At 45.0% G+C, this 20,423-nt stretch overlaps 1 protein-coding gene across 1 annotated transcript; it reads left to right on the top strand.

The window, feature by feature from the left end:
* Positions 1–896: 896 nt before the first annotated feature.
* On the top strand, positions 897–7,373 carry naa30 (N-alpha-acetyltransferase 30, NatC catalytic subunit; the record flags this gene model as incomplete). The annotated part of the gene is made up of 4 exons (XM_079996625.1): positions 897–1,712; positions 2,521–2,644; positions 3,927–3,982; positions 6,692–7,373. 4 exons carry the CDS (start codon positions 897–899, stop codon positions 6,827–6,829), a joined length of 1,134 nt encoding a protein of 377 aa, XP_079852751.1. The 3' UTR covers positions 6,830–7,373.
* Positions 7,374–20,423: the final 13,050 nt, after the last annotated feature.

Here is a 20,423-nt window from a genome sequence, read left to right as displayed (position 1 = left end):
AATAATAATAATAATAATAATAATAATAATAATAAACTGCATCGATATTTATATGACAAAATCATGGACAGGGTCTCTATCACACTGCTCATCAATTATTCATGAAGTCTTTATTTACTTTATTTTCTACAAAATACTATGACACCACCACTATGCATGAGCACCCATCACACACTTCATTCCGCATTGAAGGCTGTTATGTCAGAGCACTGGATATGACTGGGTACTACTACTTTTAATACTTTCAGTACTTTAAGCACTTATATCATTTTGAGAAAGTAAATATTTAAAATTAGAATTGTTCGGAGTACTGTATGCACTGTATGCAAACGTGCACAATTTCCTATTTTGAGTGTGAATTGTTGATACAGAGGTTTATTTAGGTTATGATGTAATTTATTTTATGGTTTTTTTTTTTTATATATTTAGGCTATAGGTTATTATTTAATTTTTCCAAAAAATTCTGGAAAAATTGTAGGTTTATTGTATACTGCCAGTTTTTCCTAGATGTTTTTTTTTGTTGTTGTTAAGGTGTATTGCATATTGCATATTTCCTTTTTTCTGTTTGTGTGTTTCTCCCTCTTTTATTATTCTATTTTTTTGGGGGGGGGGTTTTTTGCTCCTGTGCATGTGCAATACCACTTGCCGTAAAGCATTGCCGTCCGTCCGTCGCAATGGCGTTTGCTTGCGACGGCACTTTCCGGCAGCAGGGAAATCGAGGAGAAAGCGCCGACAAAACGTCACAAGGAAAAGCAGCGTAACCTCTGCAATTCTCCCGTCTCCACGCTCCTCGGCGCGGCAGCGTATATATGTTGTGGAAAAGCTTTTTAACGTCGTGAAAGAAAACGCCTTTTGACGTTTTCCCCAAGCGCGAATCCCCACCTTAATGCGGTGGGATGGCTACGGTGCCGCCCGGGCCTAGTAGTTCGCTACCCGCATCCCCGGCTCAGAGTGCCGCTCTCCCCGGGGGAAGGAGCGCGGAGCGGCGTGGGGAGGAGGAGCCGGGTCGCGGCGGCAAGGCGGCGGATCCCGTCGCCGCTGAGAACGCGAAGGAGTCGCGGGTCGCCGAGGTCAAACGGTCGATCCAGAAGAAGCAGAAAAACATGCTGGTGCACCTCAACATGCAGCACCGGGGGCCGCCGCAGCTCAACGGCTCGGCCGGTCCCTCGGAAGAGGCTGACAGCCGGCCCGACGACCCCGCACCGTCCGTGGAGAGCGGTGACAGTTGCGACGAGGGGCTCACCGACAATGGCGAGCTGTGCCAAAACCCAGGCCACGAACCCTTTTCAAACACCAGCAGCATGAACGGAATGCTGAGCATCACAAGAACTGGGGCTCCCCAAAACCAAAAGCGCCCCGAGTCCCCCGGAGATCACCCGGAGGACGGAAGGCCGTCGGGTGACACCCTTAGTGGCGAGGATCTGGACGCGGTGGTGGTGCTGGCCGCGGGTAACGAGAGTCTGGGCCCGGCCCCCCGGCCCCCCGTGACGGACCTGGCCCGGCTGGATCCGTTCCCCCAGCCCCCCGTGACGGAGCTGGCCCGGCTGGACCTCACGGTGTCCGAAGAGAGCCACGGGATCCACTACGTCCGCTACGAGTCCGAGTTGCAGATGCCGTGGATCATGAGACTGATCACCAAGGACTTATCTGAGCCTTATTCCATTTATACTTACAGGTACTTCATCCACAACTGGCCGCAGCTTTGTTTTCTGGTGAGTCTCACATTTTTATGTAACAGATACTAATCTTTATTTTGTGTGGAGACAAGACTGGTTTATCTATTCGGTTATATACTATGATAATGTCAACATACAACCATGTGCACAACATGTGTAGTTGTGCACTGTGACCATGTGTGTGACCAGGTCTCCTTTGCAGAAGACATCCGTAACAAACCTAGCCCCATGTTGGAGAAACCGATTAAAAAAATGAAGTTTCCTCCAGGATGTTACCCCGGTCATTTAATCTGCTTCTTCTAGGCTTTAACAAGGACACCATGGAGCGATAGCCCATGGGGTACCTGCAGCAAGCCCCGGGCTGCACTGTTGCTTTTGAGCAAGGTTGCATACCGATAAATCACCTGTCAGAAGCAGCTGAACATAGTTTTGATGCCTCCCAAACGCATTTAGCCTACACACACTTTTAGCTTACACACACACACACACATACACACACAAATATCCTGCGGTTGACGATATGGTTTGGGGGTTTAAAGCCTCGCACTGTCGCGGAGTAGTAGTGCAGAGTAGTGGAGTCCTCGATCGTTTAAAACAAAATGAAACATGTTATTTTTACTTTTAACAAATACAGTGTAGTCCTAATAGTCTTGTTTGATGTTTATCCTTCTTGCTCTTCGAATGGAAACTTCCTCTTCCAGTTTGTCTAGAATGCTGGGTTTTGACGCAAGAGGAAGAGGTCAAAAGTCAGCTCCTACCACCGTTTACCTTAATCAGTGTGTGTGTGTGTGTGTGTGTGTGTGTGTGTGTGTGTGTGTGTGTGTGTGTGTGTGTTCCGTCCCAGGCCATGGTGGAGCAGGAGTGTGTTGGAGCCATTGTTTGTAAACTGGATATGCACAAGAAGATGTTTCGCCGCGGCTACATCGCCATGTTGGCTGTCGACTCCAAGCACCGGAGGAAAAGCATCGGTAAGAGCTGAGCGCGCCTGTGTCTCAGAAGGAACAAACTGACACGACGCCGAAATCCCGCCCAAGGACTCAAAGCCGGGGTCACTCCCTCAGATGTACTGTATGCTTCTGAATTTTTACTGCTTCCTCTGACTGAAAACTAAATATGTTTATGGAAATTTGGCGGCTATGTAATGCACACACTAGAGATATTACAATACCAGAAATAAATGGGGTTGTCAATTAACAATTCCATGTCAAATTCCACGTTTCGCCATACCAAACCCCTTGAAAAAACAACTACTTTTTTTTTTTTTTGCGTACGCTTTATACTCTCTACACACTGAAACACTTTTGTGTAAACTTGTATGGGTGGTTCAAAAAAACTGGAACGGTGACATTTCCTTCCAGCATTATGTCATGTGAAAACGAAATGGCTACAGTAACTTTAAAATGTATATATCCTTTAATAATTAACATACCATAATTCTTGTTTACTCTAACCAACAGTGCAAATATACTGACATTGTGACAGACATTTATCGGAAATATTTATTATAAAAGTTATAGACACCTGACTGAGTAATGAAGGGGGTGCTTTACTTTGGGCCGTGGTTAGTTAAGTCATTTTGATACTTGTTTCTTTTAGGAACATTGTCGGTCAGACAGCAATAATGGGTATGGAGTAATGCACATTTCAGGATAAGAACAATTTGATTCGTTATGAGAGTTGTCAATGTAACGTTTGCATACGTTGAAACTAACAGACGCCTGCTTGAAGTCAGAATAATTTGTGGTGTCATTCCGTCAGGTCAGTGGTTTGAGCATCTTTGATCATAACTTCGTCATCTGCCTCAAACTACTTCCGTACGTCTTTCTGTTTTTTTCCAAAGTCTTAGTTTCCCACGTTCATGTGGTCTTATCTCTCTTTTTTTTTTTTTTTGAATTGGTTGCCACTGCTGTGTGATCTGCTAGATAGCCATCAAGTACCCAGCACTACTTTACTGTACAATAAAAAGAATGAGAACTGTCAATTTTTTCAGAAGTTTGGCATCGAGTTGGGACCAAAATATCATCTCTTGTGACATTCCTCGTGCCCATATTATGTCAGGCTTTCCGACTTCACTCTGCAATCGCAGCCTTTCTGCGTCTAGTTTGCCTGTTCTGCGTGACGTGAAGCCGGGAATAGAAAGCTAGAAATAGAATGGAAGTATAACAAAAAAAATCGAATGGCTTCCATTTTTGGTCCTTATTGTTTTGCTCCTCTGCTCACTGTGGCTGAATGTTGCCATCCCTGCTCTAGGTACTAACCTGGTGAAGAAGGCCATTTATGCCATGGTGGAGGGCGACTGTGATGAGGTAAGACAACCTTCCCCCTTTTCACTGTAGGACAGACAGTGGACCGCATGGGCACCAACAGGCCTCCACCTCAAATTACCCAGGGTCCCATTGGCATCTTTTGTCACGGGAGGGCCACTGAACTACATGAATGACCAGTGAAATTGGCAAATTGGAGATTACAAACTAGACAACCAAAACAAAGACGATGATCAGAACAGTGAAGATCATATGCACAATACCTTTCTATTTAAAGTTTAAAAAACGTTGAGTTCACGTTTGGGGGCCTTGATTCAGCTTGAAGGGCCATATCTGAGCTGTAGGAAAGATGTTTTGGACCCCTGCTACCTGCAGTCGTTTTTCATCATGACATAGTTCTTCATCATGATTCCCGAACACCGTAGCTCATTGCATTCAGGTGCGTTTTGATGTGGTTTTTATTTTATTTTTATTTTTTTCAACAGCAGATCTTCTTAAAAACATTTTTAGCCTTTTTAAAGAATGGGTTATTTATTTTTTTTTTTTTAGGGTTTTAGGTAAAACGTTACACAGGGACCATATTCTTATTGATGGTTGAGGTTATCCGAATTGTACCGTTATCTGTATCATACAGTAAACTACGAGAAGTATATTAATGCTTAAATCAAAAAGTAATTTTCTTAACTTGTCTAAAGTGAGCTTATATGAAAAGATTTACTTGCGGTTCCGTGAACTGGAAGACCTGTTTACTGGAATCCAAAAAATCAGAAATTATGTTGAACCACTGCAAATAGTATCTCGAAGGCAGCTGTACCAGGAGCTGAGAAGGTAGCAGCATAATTACACCCTTACTATTATAGCTTTTGGTGAAGACGTGGTGTTGTGTGTCACTCTAGTGAATGAATTTACACAGAACGTTGGTCGGAGGGAGCGCGGCTCTTTTCCTTTTACGGTCGTCTGAAGCAACAGTTCAGACTCTGGTGTGACGTTCTTCCTCCTAACCCTTCCTTCCTCGTCTGTGTTCAGCGGTAACCTTGGGTAGACCCTCACCAGCTCCAATTCATGGAGTTTGTTACAGTGCCCGATTTCTTTCCTAGGCTCAGTTTCCTCCTTGGTTCCTGACCCTTCCACACCAGACAAACCATTCATGAACCTGCTCCTTGACGACTGATATGGCTGAATGCAAATCCCTAAATAGAGCAGCTTTATGAGCTATAGGATCCTATGTACAGATGTGTTTGGTTCTTTTGTTTATTTTACTCTCTGTGATTCATAGTTATTTTAAGTTAACCACATCACTAATAGTTACACACAGTGATGAACAAGGGAACATTTTCATCACAACCAATCATCTCAGTGCACCTCATATATATGTCATTATTTGCTGTAGGGGCACAATGGATCACAGAACCCACTGTTCGGATCGGATCACGTTTTTCAGTCACTGACAAATATAACTTTGCTTTCCATTTATTCCATAAAACACTGAAAGTAAGGTACTTTTGCCTATGATCTTAAATGAAAACATTTAAACATTTAAGATGTCCAGTGCTTAAATAAAATCTTACTTAAATTACTTCTCACGTATTTAAGTAAGATTTTATTTAAACACTGAAACATTTTATTCAAACACAAAATTAAATGTTAAATTAAAATGCAAAATGAGACCCGCATGATGCCCTCTTCCTTTAAACATGGTAGCGAATGGAAAAAATGATTGGATCTGCCCCCAGCAACTGAATTTAATTCCAAAGAAACCACTATCATGTTCAATTTCTCACGTTTGTAACACACCAAATTTAATGAGAATTGGTTCAGAATTAAGCGAGTTACACTGGATTTAGTAAAAAAGTTTGCATCTCTCAAACCACATCGTATTTTATTTTCTAGAGGATCTTGACCACTCCAACATGGCCGACAAGCAAACGCATAGTGGCGACATACATGTACAGCAGCTCATTCACCACATGTCGTAAAGTAGCAGCAACATCGTGCTACTTACCGTAAACCAATCATTGCGCTTCAAAGTAAAACAGCACACATTTGCCGTGTCTCTTCTTTTCACTGCAACTCTGCATCACGATTTATGGAATTGTCACTCTAAAAAGTAACAGCAGCAGTAAAACTGTATTTCACTATGATGGTTAAATTTTGCAACTGATCCGCGGTTCACATGCGAGCCGAGCCGTGGGGGTGGGGCGATCACGTAGCGGTGTAACGGAACGTACTTCCCACTTGCTGAAATGCATGACTTGGAGTCAGGCTGGGCATTATTGTCAAAATCCAATATCACAATCATCTTTGACAGATGCCTCAATATGGATAACTTTATGCTTTTGGCAAAAATAAATTCCCATGACTATTGCTACTTTTGTTCAATATTTCCGCAAGTTGTTTTTACTAAATGTAAGGTAGACTTATAAGATAACGCTTTATTAATCCAGAGCGGGACATTCAGGTGTTACAGCAGCAAAAACAGTGCAGTCAAGAAAGAGATAAAACGTATAAAAAAAACACGAAGACACATGACCATCGCAATATTACCATAACCAAAATCCTGACAATATCTATTCTCATATCGCAATATGAAAATTTGTTTATGTAGTTCATCTCTTTCATCACAACAGCACACAAGTAGGAAGAGCGTATGCCGTAAAATCACCATTAATCGGCTGAAAGCCAAACCTAAAATGAGGAAAAACATCCCTTTCCCTCCATCCTTCCACTGACACGGTGCTCTGCCCCCCACAGGTGGTGTTGGAGACGGAGATCACCAACAAGTCGGCTCTGAAGCTATATGAGAACCTGGGCTTTGTCAGAGACAAGCGGCTGTTTAGATACTACCTGAATGGCGTGGATGCTCTGCGGCTCAAACTGTGGCTCCGCTAGAGGCCGAGACACCGGGATCCCGGGAAAGGGACAATGTGTGCTGCTCAACTCTCGCGCTATCAGCTCGACGGCCTCCTTTCTCGCCCAGTCATTTCACTTTTAGAAACACAACACACATACACACACACACACACACACACACACACAACACACACAGTACATTTACGCCTGTGTACAAACGATACTATGCATATCAGTATGCATAGACACACTCAAACACACACACACACATACACACACTCTTGTTTTGTCCTAACCTCTTTTTAAGCAACTTTATTTTTCTTTTGAGGCCCAGTTTGGATTGAAATCGCACCAAAAGTTGTTTTGTTTCTTTCTGCGAAGAGATCCCTGAGTACCGTCTGACCACTTCATCATCAGAGAGATGGGAGTGGTCAAGTGGGGGCGAGGTGGTGTTGCGAAGGAGGGCAGTGTCTCTGAAGTGACCTGGACTTGGACTCAATGACCTTTGACCCTCAAGCTGTCGCCTCCATGTCTATTCGGGATCGGAGGCGGCGGCCAGCCGGGTGGACGGACAGGCTGCAGAACACAGGACAATAGAAAACATAAATACACTCGAGTCAAATGAGGAAGGTGTGGAGGGAGAAATAGCGAAAATCTGGAAGAAAATATTTGTGGAGTTTATTTTTGTGTTCATTCTTTATTTTATTTTTTAAATCTTATGAGTTTGATGGGGTGACGGGAGAGCTCTAGTGCGGCTGCTCATTGTACTGCCTTGTGTGTGTGTGTGTGTGTGTGTGTGTGTGTGTGTGTGTGTGTGTGTGTGTGTGTGTGTGTGTGTGTGTGTGTGTGTGTGTGTGTGTGTGTGTGTGTGTGTGTGTGTGTGTGAGTGAGAGATCGTCTTTTTTTTTTTTTCTCTCTCACCCGATTTTCCCGTTGCCCACATCCTGGGCGCCACCGTCACATGACTCAGCCTCGCGGCCCTGACGCCTGTAAAGACATGCATGCATTTATTTTTATCGTGAGTGCGGAAATGAGCGTGCGGAGTATGTATGTATGTACGTATGTTCATTAACGTGGCCCAGACTGTGGCTCAACCCTCCTGTTCCCCTCGTCTTCTCCTCCTCCCCCAACCGTTGTGTCGCTGGTGTTTGTGTAAAGCGGATGGTCTAAACAACTCTCTCTCTTTAGAAGCTTCCAACTTTGCCCGACTGCTTGATCCGCCGCCATATTGATTTAACGTCTCACTAAATCTCCAGTTCCCTAAACCCAAGGAGTGTGGGGGAGTAGTGTTTATATATATATATATATATATATATATATATATATATATATATATATATAAAATCATCCCCTCTTTCTGTTTGCAGATCAAAGCTTACCCTTCCCTCCCTCCTCCCAAATGCACTGCCAATTGCTGCAGCACTGCGAGAGTCCCCACAGCAGAACAAAAATCAGCTGGTTTAGAACCATTCAAAGGCTGGTGTGGAGCAGGGCACTCTAGCTATTTGTTCAATCAGATTATTGAGAGTTCCCCTCCCTCGCTCCCCACCCCACTCGGCAGCGCTCGCGGGGACGGTGCCTCCTGGCGTCTTAGTATTTAAACGACGAGGCGCTCTTTCAAGGCGTTTGTTCCATCCGTCACAAAAGAACAAGTATTCTTCTAGATCACATTTCAATCTATTTTTTTATTTTTAATTTAATTGTTTCTTCGCGTGGATTTTGATTTAGGTCGCCTGCTATACAACGTGCAATGCTTCTCTCTCTCTCTCTCTCTCTCTCTCTCTCTCTCTGTCTGTCTGTCTGACGCTCGACCAACTTTCACCATCGTTATTGCGATCTCCTTACCAGGTGCTGCGGCTCGATTCCACCTCCACCGCAGCAACGATCACCTGCATCACGCAGCTTTATTTTTTACCAAGTAAAATGAACAAAGGTCAGATGCGCTTGTTTTTGGCTATAGCTACGGTGTGGTGTGTATGTGTACGCGTCTGAATGTGTATTTGTGTGTGTGTGTGTTTTACAGTGTGTTAGTTTGATAGCAGTGTGGAATCAGTTATGTTTTAAGTTGTGGCGCTACTTTCACGAAAGCAGGAAAGCATAACTTTCTTTATGGTGCAGTTTTGTTCCAACCCGCTGCAAAATTTAGGGAAAGGCTGGAACAAAAAGTAAAAAATGAGTAATGTAGATCTCCTGCAGTAGGACTAACTGCGTTTGTGATCCAACACAACGCAACAAGACAGAACAAGAGGCGGCAACGTCGTTGACGTTCTAGAAAGAGGATAAAGCGGAGGTTGGAGTTATGTGGTGGGTGGAAGTCTATGCAGTTTGATCTGGCGCTATAATTCCCACAGGTCACTACGTCAGGACTCGGCTCGCGGCTAAAATACACGTGAGGGGTAGGAGGCTCGTTGTCGCACTGCGATGCGGCCTCACCTCAAAGACGACTGAATATCGCAACCTCAGCGACCACCTGACGGTCGTTTCCACTGAAACCGCTGAAAAAGGCGTCAGAGCGGCGACGGTCACGCGGTTTCTACATTTCGCTGCATGAAGGATGTGACTAAAGGAACAGAACTCGCAGCGCTGACCTTTCGTTATGCTTTTGTGAATGCCATCCCGGGACCCTCGTTCAGTATTTGGGTCACCCCCCCCCCCCCCCCCTTGTGAGTTTGGTTCAAATTGGGGACGGAAGGGAGAGTAGTTGTTTACGGACTCGCCACCCGCGCAGCAGCCCGTCTCTCTTGAAGGCGACCAAAAAAAAAAATCAGATAACCCTTTTCCAGATTTGTATGTGATTGTTTGTTGGTTCTATTGAGAGCACCTTTTGTGATTCGTTTCGGGGACTTTGATTGATTTCAAATCGGTTTCAATTTCATTCGTTTTCCAATCCACCCAGAGGTTTGACTAAATTGATGAGGATTGAAAAGATTTCACCTATAACCTTTAATCGCTCCTATATATGAAAGTATAGCAGCAGTTCAGCTGTGGCTAATTTGATTTCTATATGTTCTGCGGTCACAATATGTGGCTTCTCAAACAAACTATTATCTTCAGTTTTAGGATCTCATTTTCTTTCTTGTCTTTTTTTTTTTTTTTTTTTTTTTGCCTTGGAACTGTCTGGCTCTTTCTCTGTTTTTTCATTGACTACTTGTGGATAAAAGGACTTGACACGAATTTAAAGAGTATCCAAGCTATCGTGTTCTTTTCCAACTAGTTGCCAGGATGATAAAAGGGTTATTATCCAGCGAAAGGCGCCCGTTTCTCTGGTTTGGCCTTGAGTGAATCGGTCAGTTCCCACCGCCCCGCCCCGGCCTTCTTTTTGATTTCTATCTCAAGTGAAACTCAGGCAGCGGTATGCAACATCCCAGCATCACATCCATTATCAACAACAACAACAACAACCAAACAGCTTAGCCTGGAGGACTCTCCTAAAAATGGGAGGTGGGCGTTGGGGGGGGGGGTCGAGCTATACTTTTTTTCAACCTTTTTGTTTTTTTTAGACAACAGCACATCAACACCAACTGAAGGGCTTTGTCATCAATCCCAGTTTGGAGCCATCGCCTGTGGTGTCGCTCAAGATTCACTGCTCCATTTATTCTCTCTCTCTCTCCTCTCTGTCCGTCTCTCTCTCTCTCTCTCTCTCTCTCTCTCCCCTCCAGCCAAATAAACAGGGTTTCACCACTAAAGAACTCGACATTTCTCTATCTCTGATGGATACCGTTCCACAGGTACCTTACACTAACCGCCTCCAGAACCAACACTCCTGTTTCACTCTCCACCATGAAGACGTCTGTCCACCTGCGTTTACTTTCTCATATATCCCGATTGTATGACGTTGATAATCAATTCACACATCCAAATTCGGGGGCGTCCTGCAGTCCTGGGGGCAGCAGCACTTGCGCCCGCCCCAAGCCGCCATCCCTAAGTGATGCTGACAGTAGAGAAAAGGGGAACTTTGCATGTTTATTTTTATTTTTTTCCCCCAAACCCCCATCCCCGGATCGGCGTCTCTGATATTAATTTTGATCTGAAAATGTCCAACGATAGCTTTTATTTAATGTGGAAAAAGAACACAGAAATAAATTATTTGAATTTTTTAATGCTGTAAGCTGGATTTTCTCATCTGTTGGTTGTCTCTACTTGTCCTCATTGGTGTTTAAGGGTTTTCCTCATTGAGACTGGACAATGGGTGACAAGCTGTTTTGGTGCTTTAAGGAAGTCACTGCGATGTAGAAACGGTTGACAAGTGTTTATTTGGGATTACATGGTATTTATTTTTTATTTCTTTCATATTTACAAAGAGACCAAAATGTATGCACTATATTACAGCACAATGAACCAGGGACATTATTGCATTTTCACAAGCAATGTTGTCTTATAAACCATGTAGGAGAACTGTGACCATTACAAAGAAGGATGTAGCTCATTCACATATCCATATGGGTTTCAGTGGTTTTTCTTAAATTCACTAGATGGGACATATTATGAAAACACGGCTCCACTCTCATTTTCCCCATCAACCCTGTTATTGTTTCACTTGAGAGCTGTGACTGGCCTCTGTTCAGCCGAGCCTACCCTGTTGACCCTGGTCTGGATAGAATCACAAACACACACACACACACACACACACACACACACACACACACAAAAATTCACCATTGTGCAAAAAAACAAAAAGATCATATCTCCCGCATCAGCGTTCACAAAGGCTGCAGAAGGCCAGTGAAAGGAAACGCATGAATCTCACCCAAACTGCTGAAGCAATGTTTGTTCAAGCCTTTCCTTTCTTTCAGCTGAATAAGTAAGTTAAACTCGAAAAATTTGTTATTTACAAAGGAAAGATTGAAATATGGGTCAGCAAACAGATATATACTGTAACCCCCAGAGGCGTCCTATTTTATATTACATGCTTATGGTGGGTGACAGTACACGTTTGACCATATTCCAGAAATGCCCATTACAGCAATTGAAATGCACAATTTGTCGATGTCTGTCTTATTGTTTTCGGAGCAGATTACTGTACATGGAACTCTGTGAGGAGCTGAGAAGGAAACCATATCTACACACAATACCGACGACTCTTAAGTCACCTACATACAATATGTACAGTGTTTGAATGATATCTATATGAAATGTGTTACGACCCGTCATTTTGCAGATAATCCTCGTACCCTGCTCAGCCACGTCATTTAACCTTTTATGTGAGAATTTTTCTGGTTTTTTTTCCAAACACACCAGCCTCCTTTTATGTACATTGGTTTGTCGCTTCATGGTCACCCCCATTGCACTGTATGTCACGCGACCGCGTTGTCTCAGAAACACATTTTCATGAACACCACCTTTTTCATTGTGAGATGCAAGGCAGGGCTTTGAAAAATGGGGCCCGACTCCTGTCAGGATTTGAAAATCGGATGAGTCACTGCCAAACAGCCCAGGGTGATTGAAGCTGCGGTCGTCATAGCAATGGTGATGCTCGCTGCGGTTCAATTACGGGAGCGTCAGCTGTTGGTCACTGACACGGACGTCTTGATGGTTGTCGTCAGAACTCATCCTCGGAGCTGTCGGCCAATAGCATGGCTTGATCCTGACGGCTGGTTCCAGTCTCTCTGGGTTGCTGAGGATTAAACCACCGGAAATATGCCAAGAACAATTAAAGATGTCAAGACACATCGTTTACATCATTCCTTTGACCTTCGTTGACAAACAAAGTGTATAAACAGCTTGGTGTGTAATTTAAGTGGTAACGTGTCAGACATCTTGGGTTCCGATCAAGGTGTGACGTTGATATTCCTCATAAAAGCCCCGCTGACAACTTTTAACACACCATAAATCTAATAAATAGTCTTAGAATCCTTCAGACATATTTCAAACAGCCTAACAGGAACTGCAAGTCACTCAGCAAAACCACAGATGAATTAGGAAACCAAAACACAACCTCGGGCCAATCTAAATTATTTGCAATTTTACCATCAGGGAGAGAGGAGGGCCTCGACTGTGCGACATTCAAGTTGAAGTGGGTCTTCTGTCATGAGTCATCTTTGACAGTATTCACTCAACCACTATAGTATGTACCCAAACTAATAAGCCATTATTTTAGATGGAGGAAGGATGAGTGTGGCATATTGACCTCTGGCTGCCTGACCTTCCTCCTCTGATGTTTGAAGCTGTTCCTTCTCTTGCGATGGATCAGCCGGATGCTGTAGAGGGCCCCTACGATCAGCAGAGCCCCCGCAATCCCAATACCCACAGGGGCCAGCATCCCAGACACATAGCCGGCCTACGGGGTGGGAAGCGGATTACCAGTTAGTATCAATTCACAAATAATTTGGGAAACAACTTATTTTCACAGATTTCAAGAAATGGGCTCAACACTTTTTTATGGCGATTGGAAAGATATTTTACAAGGATATTTTACATCCAGCAGGGGGCAGTCTTACCTTTTCCCTGATCAGCTCCATCCAGCTACGCACTGGAAAAGAAGAGAAGAGACTAGAAAACTGTGTGTGTGTGTGTGTGTGTGTGTGTGTGTGTGTGTGTGTGTGTGTGTGTGTGTGTGTGTGTGTGTGTGTGTGTGTGTGTGATGTATTCTTACTCAGCCCCTGGTTGCGCTGCACCCAGACGGGGGGCGGAGGGATGAGGCTGTAGGGAGGCCGTGTTGACGCCGGCTCAGGCATCTCTGTCAGGTCCTCGTCACTTTCCTCCTCCTCCTCCTCCTCCTCCTCCTCCTCCTCCTCTTCTTCCTCCTCCTCCTCCGATTCCTCTGTGTTCTCATCCTCCTCATCTTCATCGGGCTCCTCTGCAGCCGACAAAGCATAGCTGCAGCTGCTCGCTCCATTCCTCCTCTGCCCATTTCCCACCAATTCCAAATAGTTTTGCCGTCAGCGTGCCCTTCCATGGGTCAGACTGGAGCTGAATTTCTATCAGCTCTTGCAAAATGATGAACTGTACAAGCATCGGGTGATAATTATCATAGTGTCTGTGGTATTAGAGGGAGTGTTTTGAGCGGATATCATACTTTAAAATACAATATAGTTAAAAACAATGAATCTGAATTCTATCTTTGAAAAATTGAATTTTCCATATATTACAGAAGTTATTGTGATATAGAGAGGGGCAGGCAAAGTATCAATACACCACATGGAAAGGTGATTAACTTTGAAGGAACTAAATCCCAATCATATAAGCAGCTGTATGGATGAGTTAAAACAAAATATGCAGAATTGTCAAAATGTTCTAATTAATCATCTCAACAAAGACAAAATGTTGTGAGGTTGAATATGATGGATTGCTGCTGTTCTGAGGGCAAATGGAGGCTTATTAGGTCCTTGATATGAATATGTTATGAGGCGTTTCTGTTATTCTGTTCTCCTGTATATCATGCTGCAGGTACATTTTCCGATCACCATCATGATCATTTATTCTCTCATGTCACAGATATCCCCAGATATATATTGGTGATCCCTCGAGGTAATCAAACATTATCTAGGTATGCATTACTTACACTTTTTTCAAATTACAGACATTTTTAACTTGTGTGATTGTCCGGTTCACAATTTGCTGTGTAAGAAGGTGTGATTGTATTGACCCGATGCTTGGAAATCGCTAAAATGGGAGAAACATGATCTTAAATCATCCACCGAACAACTTCCACAGTCAAGGAAAAAACCATCCTCACCCTCTGACTCCATCGCCTCCAAGCCCGAGGTGGATTTGGACGTGTAGCGATGGGTCGCCTCCGTCGCCGCCGTCAGGGACGACGTGGAAGGTCCTGATGTCGCGCGGGTCTCCTCACCGAGATTCTCCGTCCTGTCCGAACCTTCACACCAATGGAGCCGCATCGCAGGGGAAAGCAGTGAGGGCGACGTTTCGCCAAAAATCAATAACCTACATTCTTCTTTGGAATGGGATATTATCTATCTGCATCACATTTTACACAGATTCAGGTTTTTGAGACTTGGTTTGTGGAAGGAATGGAGGTCAATGGACGGTGGAATAAAGACGATCTTCATTCTTCACACAGCCGCCACAGAAGCTATCAATGAAGATGAATTGCAGCATATGGTCTTATATCGAGGTAACATATAAAGTCAAAAAGATTATTATTATTATTATTATTATTATTATTATTATTATATTGCTTTGAAGGAAAACTCAATGGGATAATTGCAACCATGCTCCTCGGCATCCTCCTCGTCGGCTGAAGCTATTCTCTCAATGACGGATCAATTTAAAAAGTAAGGTTTTGGTTAAAATATACCAGGTTTTTTCCTGAAAGTCTGCTATCATAATTTGAGTTACCTCTCTCTGTTTGGTCCTCTGAGGGTCCCAGCTCCGCCCCGGCCAGTGTCGGGGAGACGGACGGACTAGAGGGCCTGATTGGCTGGAGCAGCTCGGAGGCAGATGTCAGCCAAGGTGACGTCCAGTCTGGCGGCAGGAGGGGTGTGGGGTGCAAGGGATCATCGCTGTCTGTCTCCACGGTGACCAGCGGGTCAAAAGCTGCCTCCGACAGGAGCATTCCTCCCGTTGCCATAGCAGCGGTGAGGGGCCGAGCGCCACCCGGTGCCGTGGTGACTCCCGCCGCCGCCCCCTGTGGTGCCACATCGTCGAACGGATCAAAGATGAGGGGAAGGGCCTCCGAAGACATGGTTCCCTCCGTGGCCTCGTCCTGGTTCAGAACGCCCTCCGTGTCCACTGGGAAGTACAGGAGAATGGTCAATACAAGCACGGAAACATGAGAACCTGTCTCCCAAAGGTTGGGTTTTGAAGGGGACTTGCATTTCCGGAGGCAACAGGACGGATAAAGAATAGGGTTGAAGGTGTGATTTCCGTCAGCAACTGCATCATGACTTTTAAGCTCCATTCTGTACCTCACGCGTGGGCTCTGCAGAGAGTTCTGATCAAAATAGAAAGCATAAACGCAGCCTCGATAAATATATTCACCGTAGGGAGCAATTCTCTTCAATAGGTATGTCTTTGGACAACTTATTTTGAATATCTGCGATCCAAGTTCACACTGAAACGAGGCGCGTTTGAAAACGGCCTCATTTCAGATGAGAGGTTAACACAGAGAAGCTGTCACAGGGGAGAGTGTTCACGCTTAAAAGCATATCTATCAGGCATTCCCTTTAGTCCAAAGTATTTTCAAAAGCTGGTCTTGAAGACGGCAATCCTTTTACATAATACCCTTTTGGGAATTTAGTTTTTTTTTTTTTTTTCTCCTCTCCGTTGGGGAAAACTTCATCAAACAGACAATCCCCCTCAGGATGCCAGGAACACATATTGGCTCAGACAGGCTCTTAATCCACTTCCCTCCACTGCAGAACTGAATAATAACCTGCCCCACTCTTCACAATGTTCTGGAAGGGAAGTGGATGATGATAGTGTGTGTGGGTGGGGGTGGGCTGTGTGTGTTTATCCTCATCTATCTCCACAAGTTTTTTGCATGCATGTGTGTACATGTATGAGTTTCCTGCCGTGTGTGTGTGTGTCTGTGTGTGTGTGTGTGTGTGTGTGTGTGTGTGTGTGTTTGGTTCATGCAATCTCACATGCACGTGTGTGTGTGTGCGTGTATGTGTGTTAATTCTCTACTGTGTGTGTGTGTGTGTGTATGTATGTGTGTTAATTCTCTACTGTGTGTGTGTGTGGGGGGAGGGGGGGGGGCTGTCTCAGACGGAGTTGGGCTGCGTTCTGAACCTGCCACAGACGTGCGTGCCGGCACGCACCCCGCCGCCAGCCCTCCTGGAGCGTCCTTCATTTATTTTTCCCAACTCGAGTCAGGAATAGAAAGTAATTAGTGTGTCACGGTCCCCCGCTGGGGTTCAAAGTGGAGCGCGGAGGAGTGGGGGACTCTCTGCCGCCCCTCATCAAAGCCACTGCCTGTCACTCGATGTGTGGGTTTCATTCCCTCCCCAATTTCTAATTAAACCTTTTCCGCAAAATCTGCCCCGCCTCCCAGAGCACAGCTAACAAGGACTTTTTTTTTTCCACTCGTATTACTGTAGGTTGAGAACGACCAAAATGTGTGTGTTGCAACAAAACCCAAGGCCCCCTCGGGGTCTGTCCTGCACACGAATCTGTTTGTAGATGATTCTGCTGCACCTATAGCTGCAGCCATGTTTTGATCCACTTTGATGTGGTGTTTTTTCGTCAAGTTCACCATGAAAGCAAGAACACTCCAAGAGGGCAAAAACAGGGCGTTTTGGTGCAAAAGCAAGACCGTTTTGAGACAAACTGGTACTTCCTGATAGAATGTAAATCCCCAGATGATGTTGAAGGAATATACATTGTAACATTGTGACCAAAATCCATGATAGTGTTTGATTAAATTCCATGTTGGCTGAGCAAGCATTTAATCATAATCGTCTGTATGGGACAATATGATAAAATCAGTTTTTATCAATTCCACAGCAGCGTGTTTGCATACACAATAACTGGCTTTTACCAAAAGATTTCTGTGTCAAATTTAATCGTGGAAATTCAGCCAAATTGTTGGTCACATTTTGTAATTGTCCAATGTTTTATTAACCCCTTCCCCATCAACACTAGCCTCCTCTTAGCTTACCTCCACTCTCCCTTAGCGCCTCCGTCCAGAGGCTTTCCAGGCCGTCCTGTTTGGATGTCAGGCTGAGTCCGATTTCGGATAGGAGGAGATCCGGGAGGAGGCCCGTGGAATCCGTCGGCCCCTCCGGACTCCACTCGGACAGAGCGGTGGACGCTCGATAGGAGAGCGAGGATGAGGATGAGACGGAGCTGAGGAGGCGCGAGTCGCTGTCGGCCCAGGCTGTGGGACCGGGAGGTTTCGGGGACGATGGCGATGGCCCGCTAGAGAGAGAATCCACCAGGCCGGGGTCACTTTCCCTGGCGTCGGCGTTGACCCACGGCGTCTTCTCCAGGGTGATGTCCTTGGTCTGCCACGCTGTCACCCTCAGGCCGGGTCCATCTGAAGGTGAAGGTTGGGCTTGCATTGTGGACAATTCAGAGGAACCAAATCTCGGGGTGTTTGTGGCCCCGGTGGGTTCCTGTTTCCCCTCTGCAGAAGTTAACATCTCCTCACTCGTAACAGGTCCATCTCCTTGTGTGCCTTCGGCAGACGCTGGATTTACTTCTGAACCTACCTTCCACAGGCTCTGATCTTCTCCCTTCTCGGATGAGATCCCCAAGCTCGCCTGTGTCTCCACCTCACTCGTCTCACTGCTCCTGGCCCGCGCTTCATCTCCAGCCGCTCGTGGCCTAAATCTTCCGATGTGGGCGTCCCTGTTTTCCGCTCGTGTCACTGAAACTATCCCCCTAAGTCCTGCTGTGCGTCCATCTGGGCCAGTCCTTCCTTCTGCACTCGCACCCACGGAGAGGCCGGTCGAGTGTTCCCCGGAGCCCAAAGCAGACTTGTTTGTGTCTGAGGGTTTGGTTTGGAACACAACAGCAGGTGTCCCAGAGCCGGTACATTGTCCATCACACGCGTGGCCCTGTTTTAGGGATAGGTTTTGCTGGTGGAAATGGGCTGGAGTTCCATAGACACAGAAGCAGGTTCCAGCCAGGAGGAGGCGATGGAGTGCCAGAGATGTGAGCATCTCTACCTGTCTCAGTCCCTGGTTCAGTGGAAAGTGGTGATTGGTGGTATTCTATAAATAATAAGAATAATGGGGACGGGTAACCTAAGCAGTCCCTGCTGGCGACTCCTAAGCTCCATACAGCAGCATTTTTGCTGAGAGAAAGAAGAGGGGGGAGTGCTCGAAGGGTATTGGGCAATATGTGGTCGTGGAGCGCATTACATCTGTTTACCGTGTCTGCAGATAAAAGAGACAGAATTCAGAGAGAGAGACACACACACACACACAGAAAGAGAAAGAGAACGAGAGAGAGAGACACACAGATAGAGAAAGCAAGAAAGAGAGAGAGAGAGAGAAAGAGGTGGGGGCAAAGCTATCCTTTGCACCCTCCTGCACTTTCACAAACTATAAATAGCAGCCTTCTCTATTATCTCAGGTTGTAATCATTGGAATCCGATCGATAATGGCGTCCACTGACTCCTATATATATATATATATATATATATATATACACACACACACACACACACACACACACACACACACACACTAAGCTTCAGATAGTATTATAAACGTGCCACACAGATCCCAAGTATAAACGTTTAATCGCACGTTTAAATGTCATTGCTGACAGGGTGACACCCTTTTATTTTGCCCGATCCCAGCATCCCAACATGTTCCCAGCTGTGTCGATATGAATAAGCCAATATCAATAAAACGATCCCTCCTCTGATCGGCGTGATCGATGTCCTCAACAGGAGTAGCACAGCGCCCAGATAAAAGCAGATATGTGGATCACAGTGGGCAGTAAACAAAGACCCACTGCGGTGCTCAGTCCTAAAGTAAAATGGTTGCTTTACAACGCAACACAGACTCGTTGCCCTTTGCAAAAAACTCCAGTTTGCATATAATTTCCAAAATACATCTGTCATCTCACCCCGTTTTTCATATGCAGAATGCATCCGGCGACCGAGAAAGTCGCGGAAACGTGGCAACAAATAGACCGAGTCCACGTCCACCCCTCCCGAAAAAACAGATCGACGTTCCTCACCGGCCGGATGCGAGGCTGCTCCATTCCGCAGAATCCCTCCCGAGCACGAACATGTTGTGCATGTGCTGGGGTGCTGGGGTGCTGGGATGCTGGGGTGCTGGGGTGCTGGGGTGCTGGGATGCTGGGATGCTGGGGTGCTGGGGTGCAGCTGCAAAGCAGGACCTGCTTCACGGCGTCACGGAGGGGAACGGGCCGTCACGCGCACCTCGGCTCTCGGAGCCTTTTATGCATATTCACGTGCCGTGTGTGTGTGTGTGTGTGTGTGTGTGTGTGTGTGTGTGTGTGTGTGTGTGTGTGTGTGTGTGTGTGTGTGTGTGTTATTTATATATATATTTCGACCCTGTTGTTTGTGTTGTTTTTAAACCCTTTTCACTGTTTTCCCCACAGTGTTGACTGACTATGGGATGTGGTGCTGACTGGACAGCTCCCCAAAACATATAAAAAAAACATTCTTCTTCTCGATTTTGTTGTGTTGTTTTATCATTTATAATATGTCTGGTATTTTCTTTTGTCTGTTCATTATGTTTGCAGCTCATACCAAGTCAACCACATTTATTTAAATAAAGTTATGTTGCTTAGGGCAAAATTATTTATACAAGCTAAGTGTGTATATAAAAAAATAACCCATATAGATCTTTTTAAATCTAGATATGACTGCCTTTATTCAAAGTATTTGGAATCCCACGAACAAAAAGACAAAAATATATATAATAAATAAATAAATAGACTTGTGTAGTTGTGGGTGATACAGAGAGAACAACTGTTTCCCTTCAACTGATCGATCAATCGGCGAATCATCGGCGAAAGCAACAGTTATTAAAAATAAGAGCCTTTTCGAAACGTTCGTTCGATGTTCGATCGATTCAAACTTGACGTTGATTTTTTTTTTTTTTTTTTTTATGCTATGTTTTGTTTTTGTCATCGTTTTTGAATTCTTTTATTTATTTGGGTGAAACGTTTTTATTTCTTAATAAATCAATTCAGGCGAGTGTATATGACGTCACATCCCGAAGACCCAGCCCCAAGTCAACCGGAA

This window comes from Zeus faber, assembly GCF_960531495.2.
Source record: "Zeus faber genome assembly, chromosome: 2".
Lineage (NCBI taxonomy): Eukaryota > Metazoa > Chordata > Actinopteri > Zeiformes > Zeidae > Zeus > Zeus faber.
The sequence above is the reverse complement of the archived record's forward strand: the minus strand, read 5'-3'. Positions and strand labels throughout refer to the sequence as shown.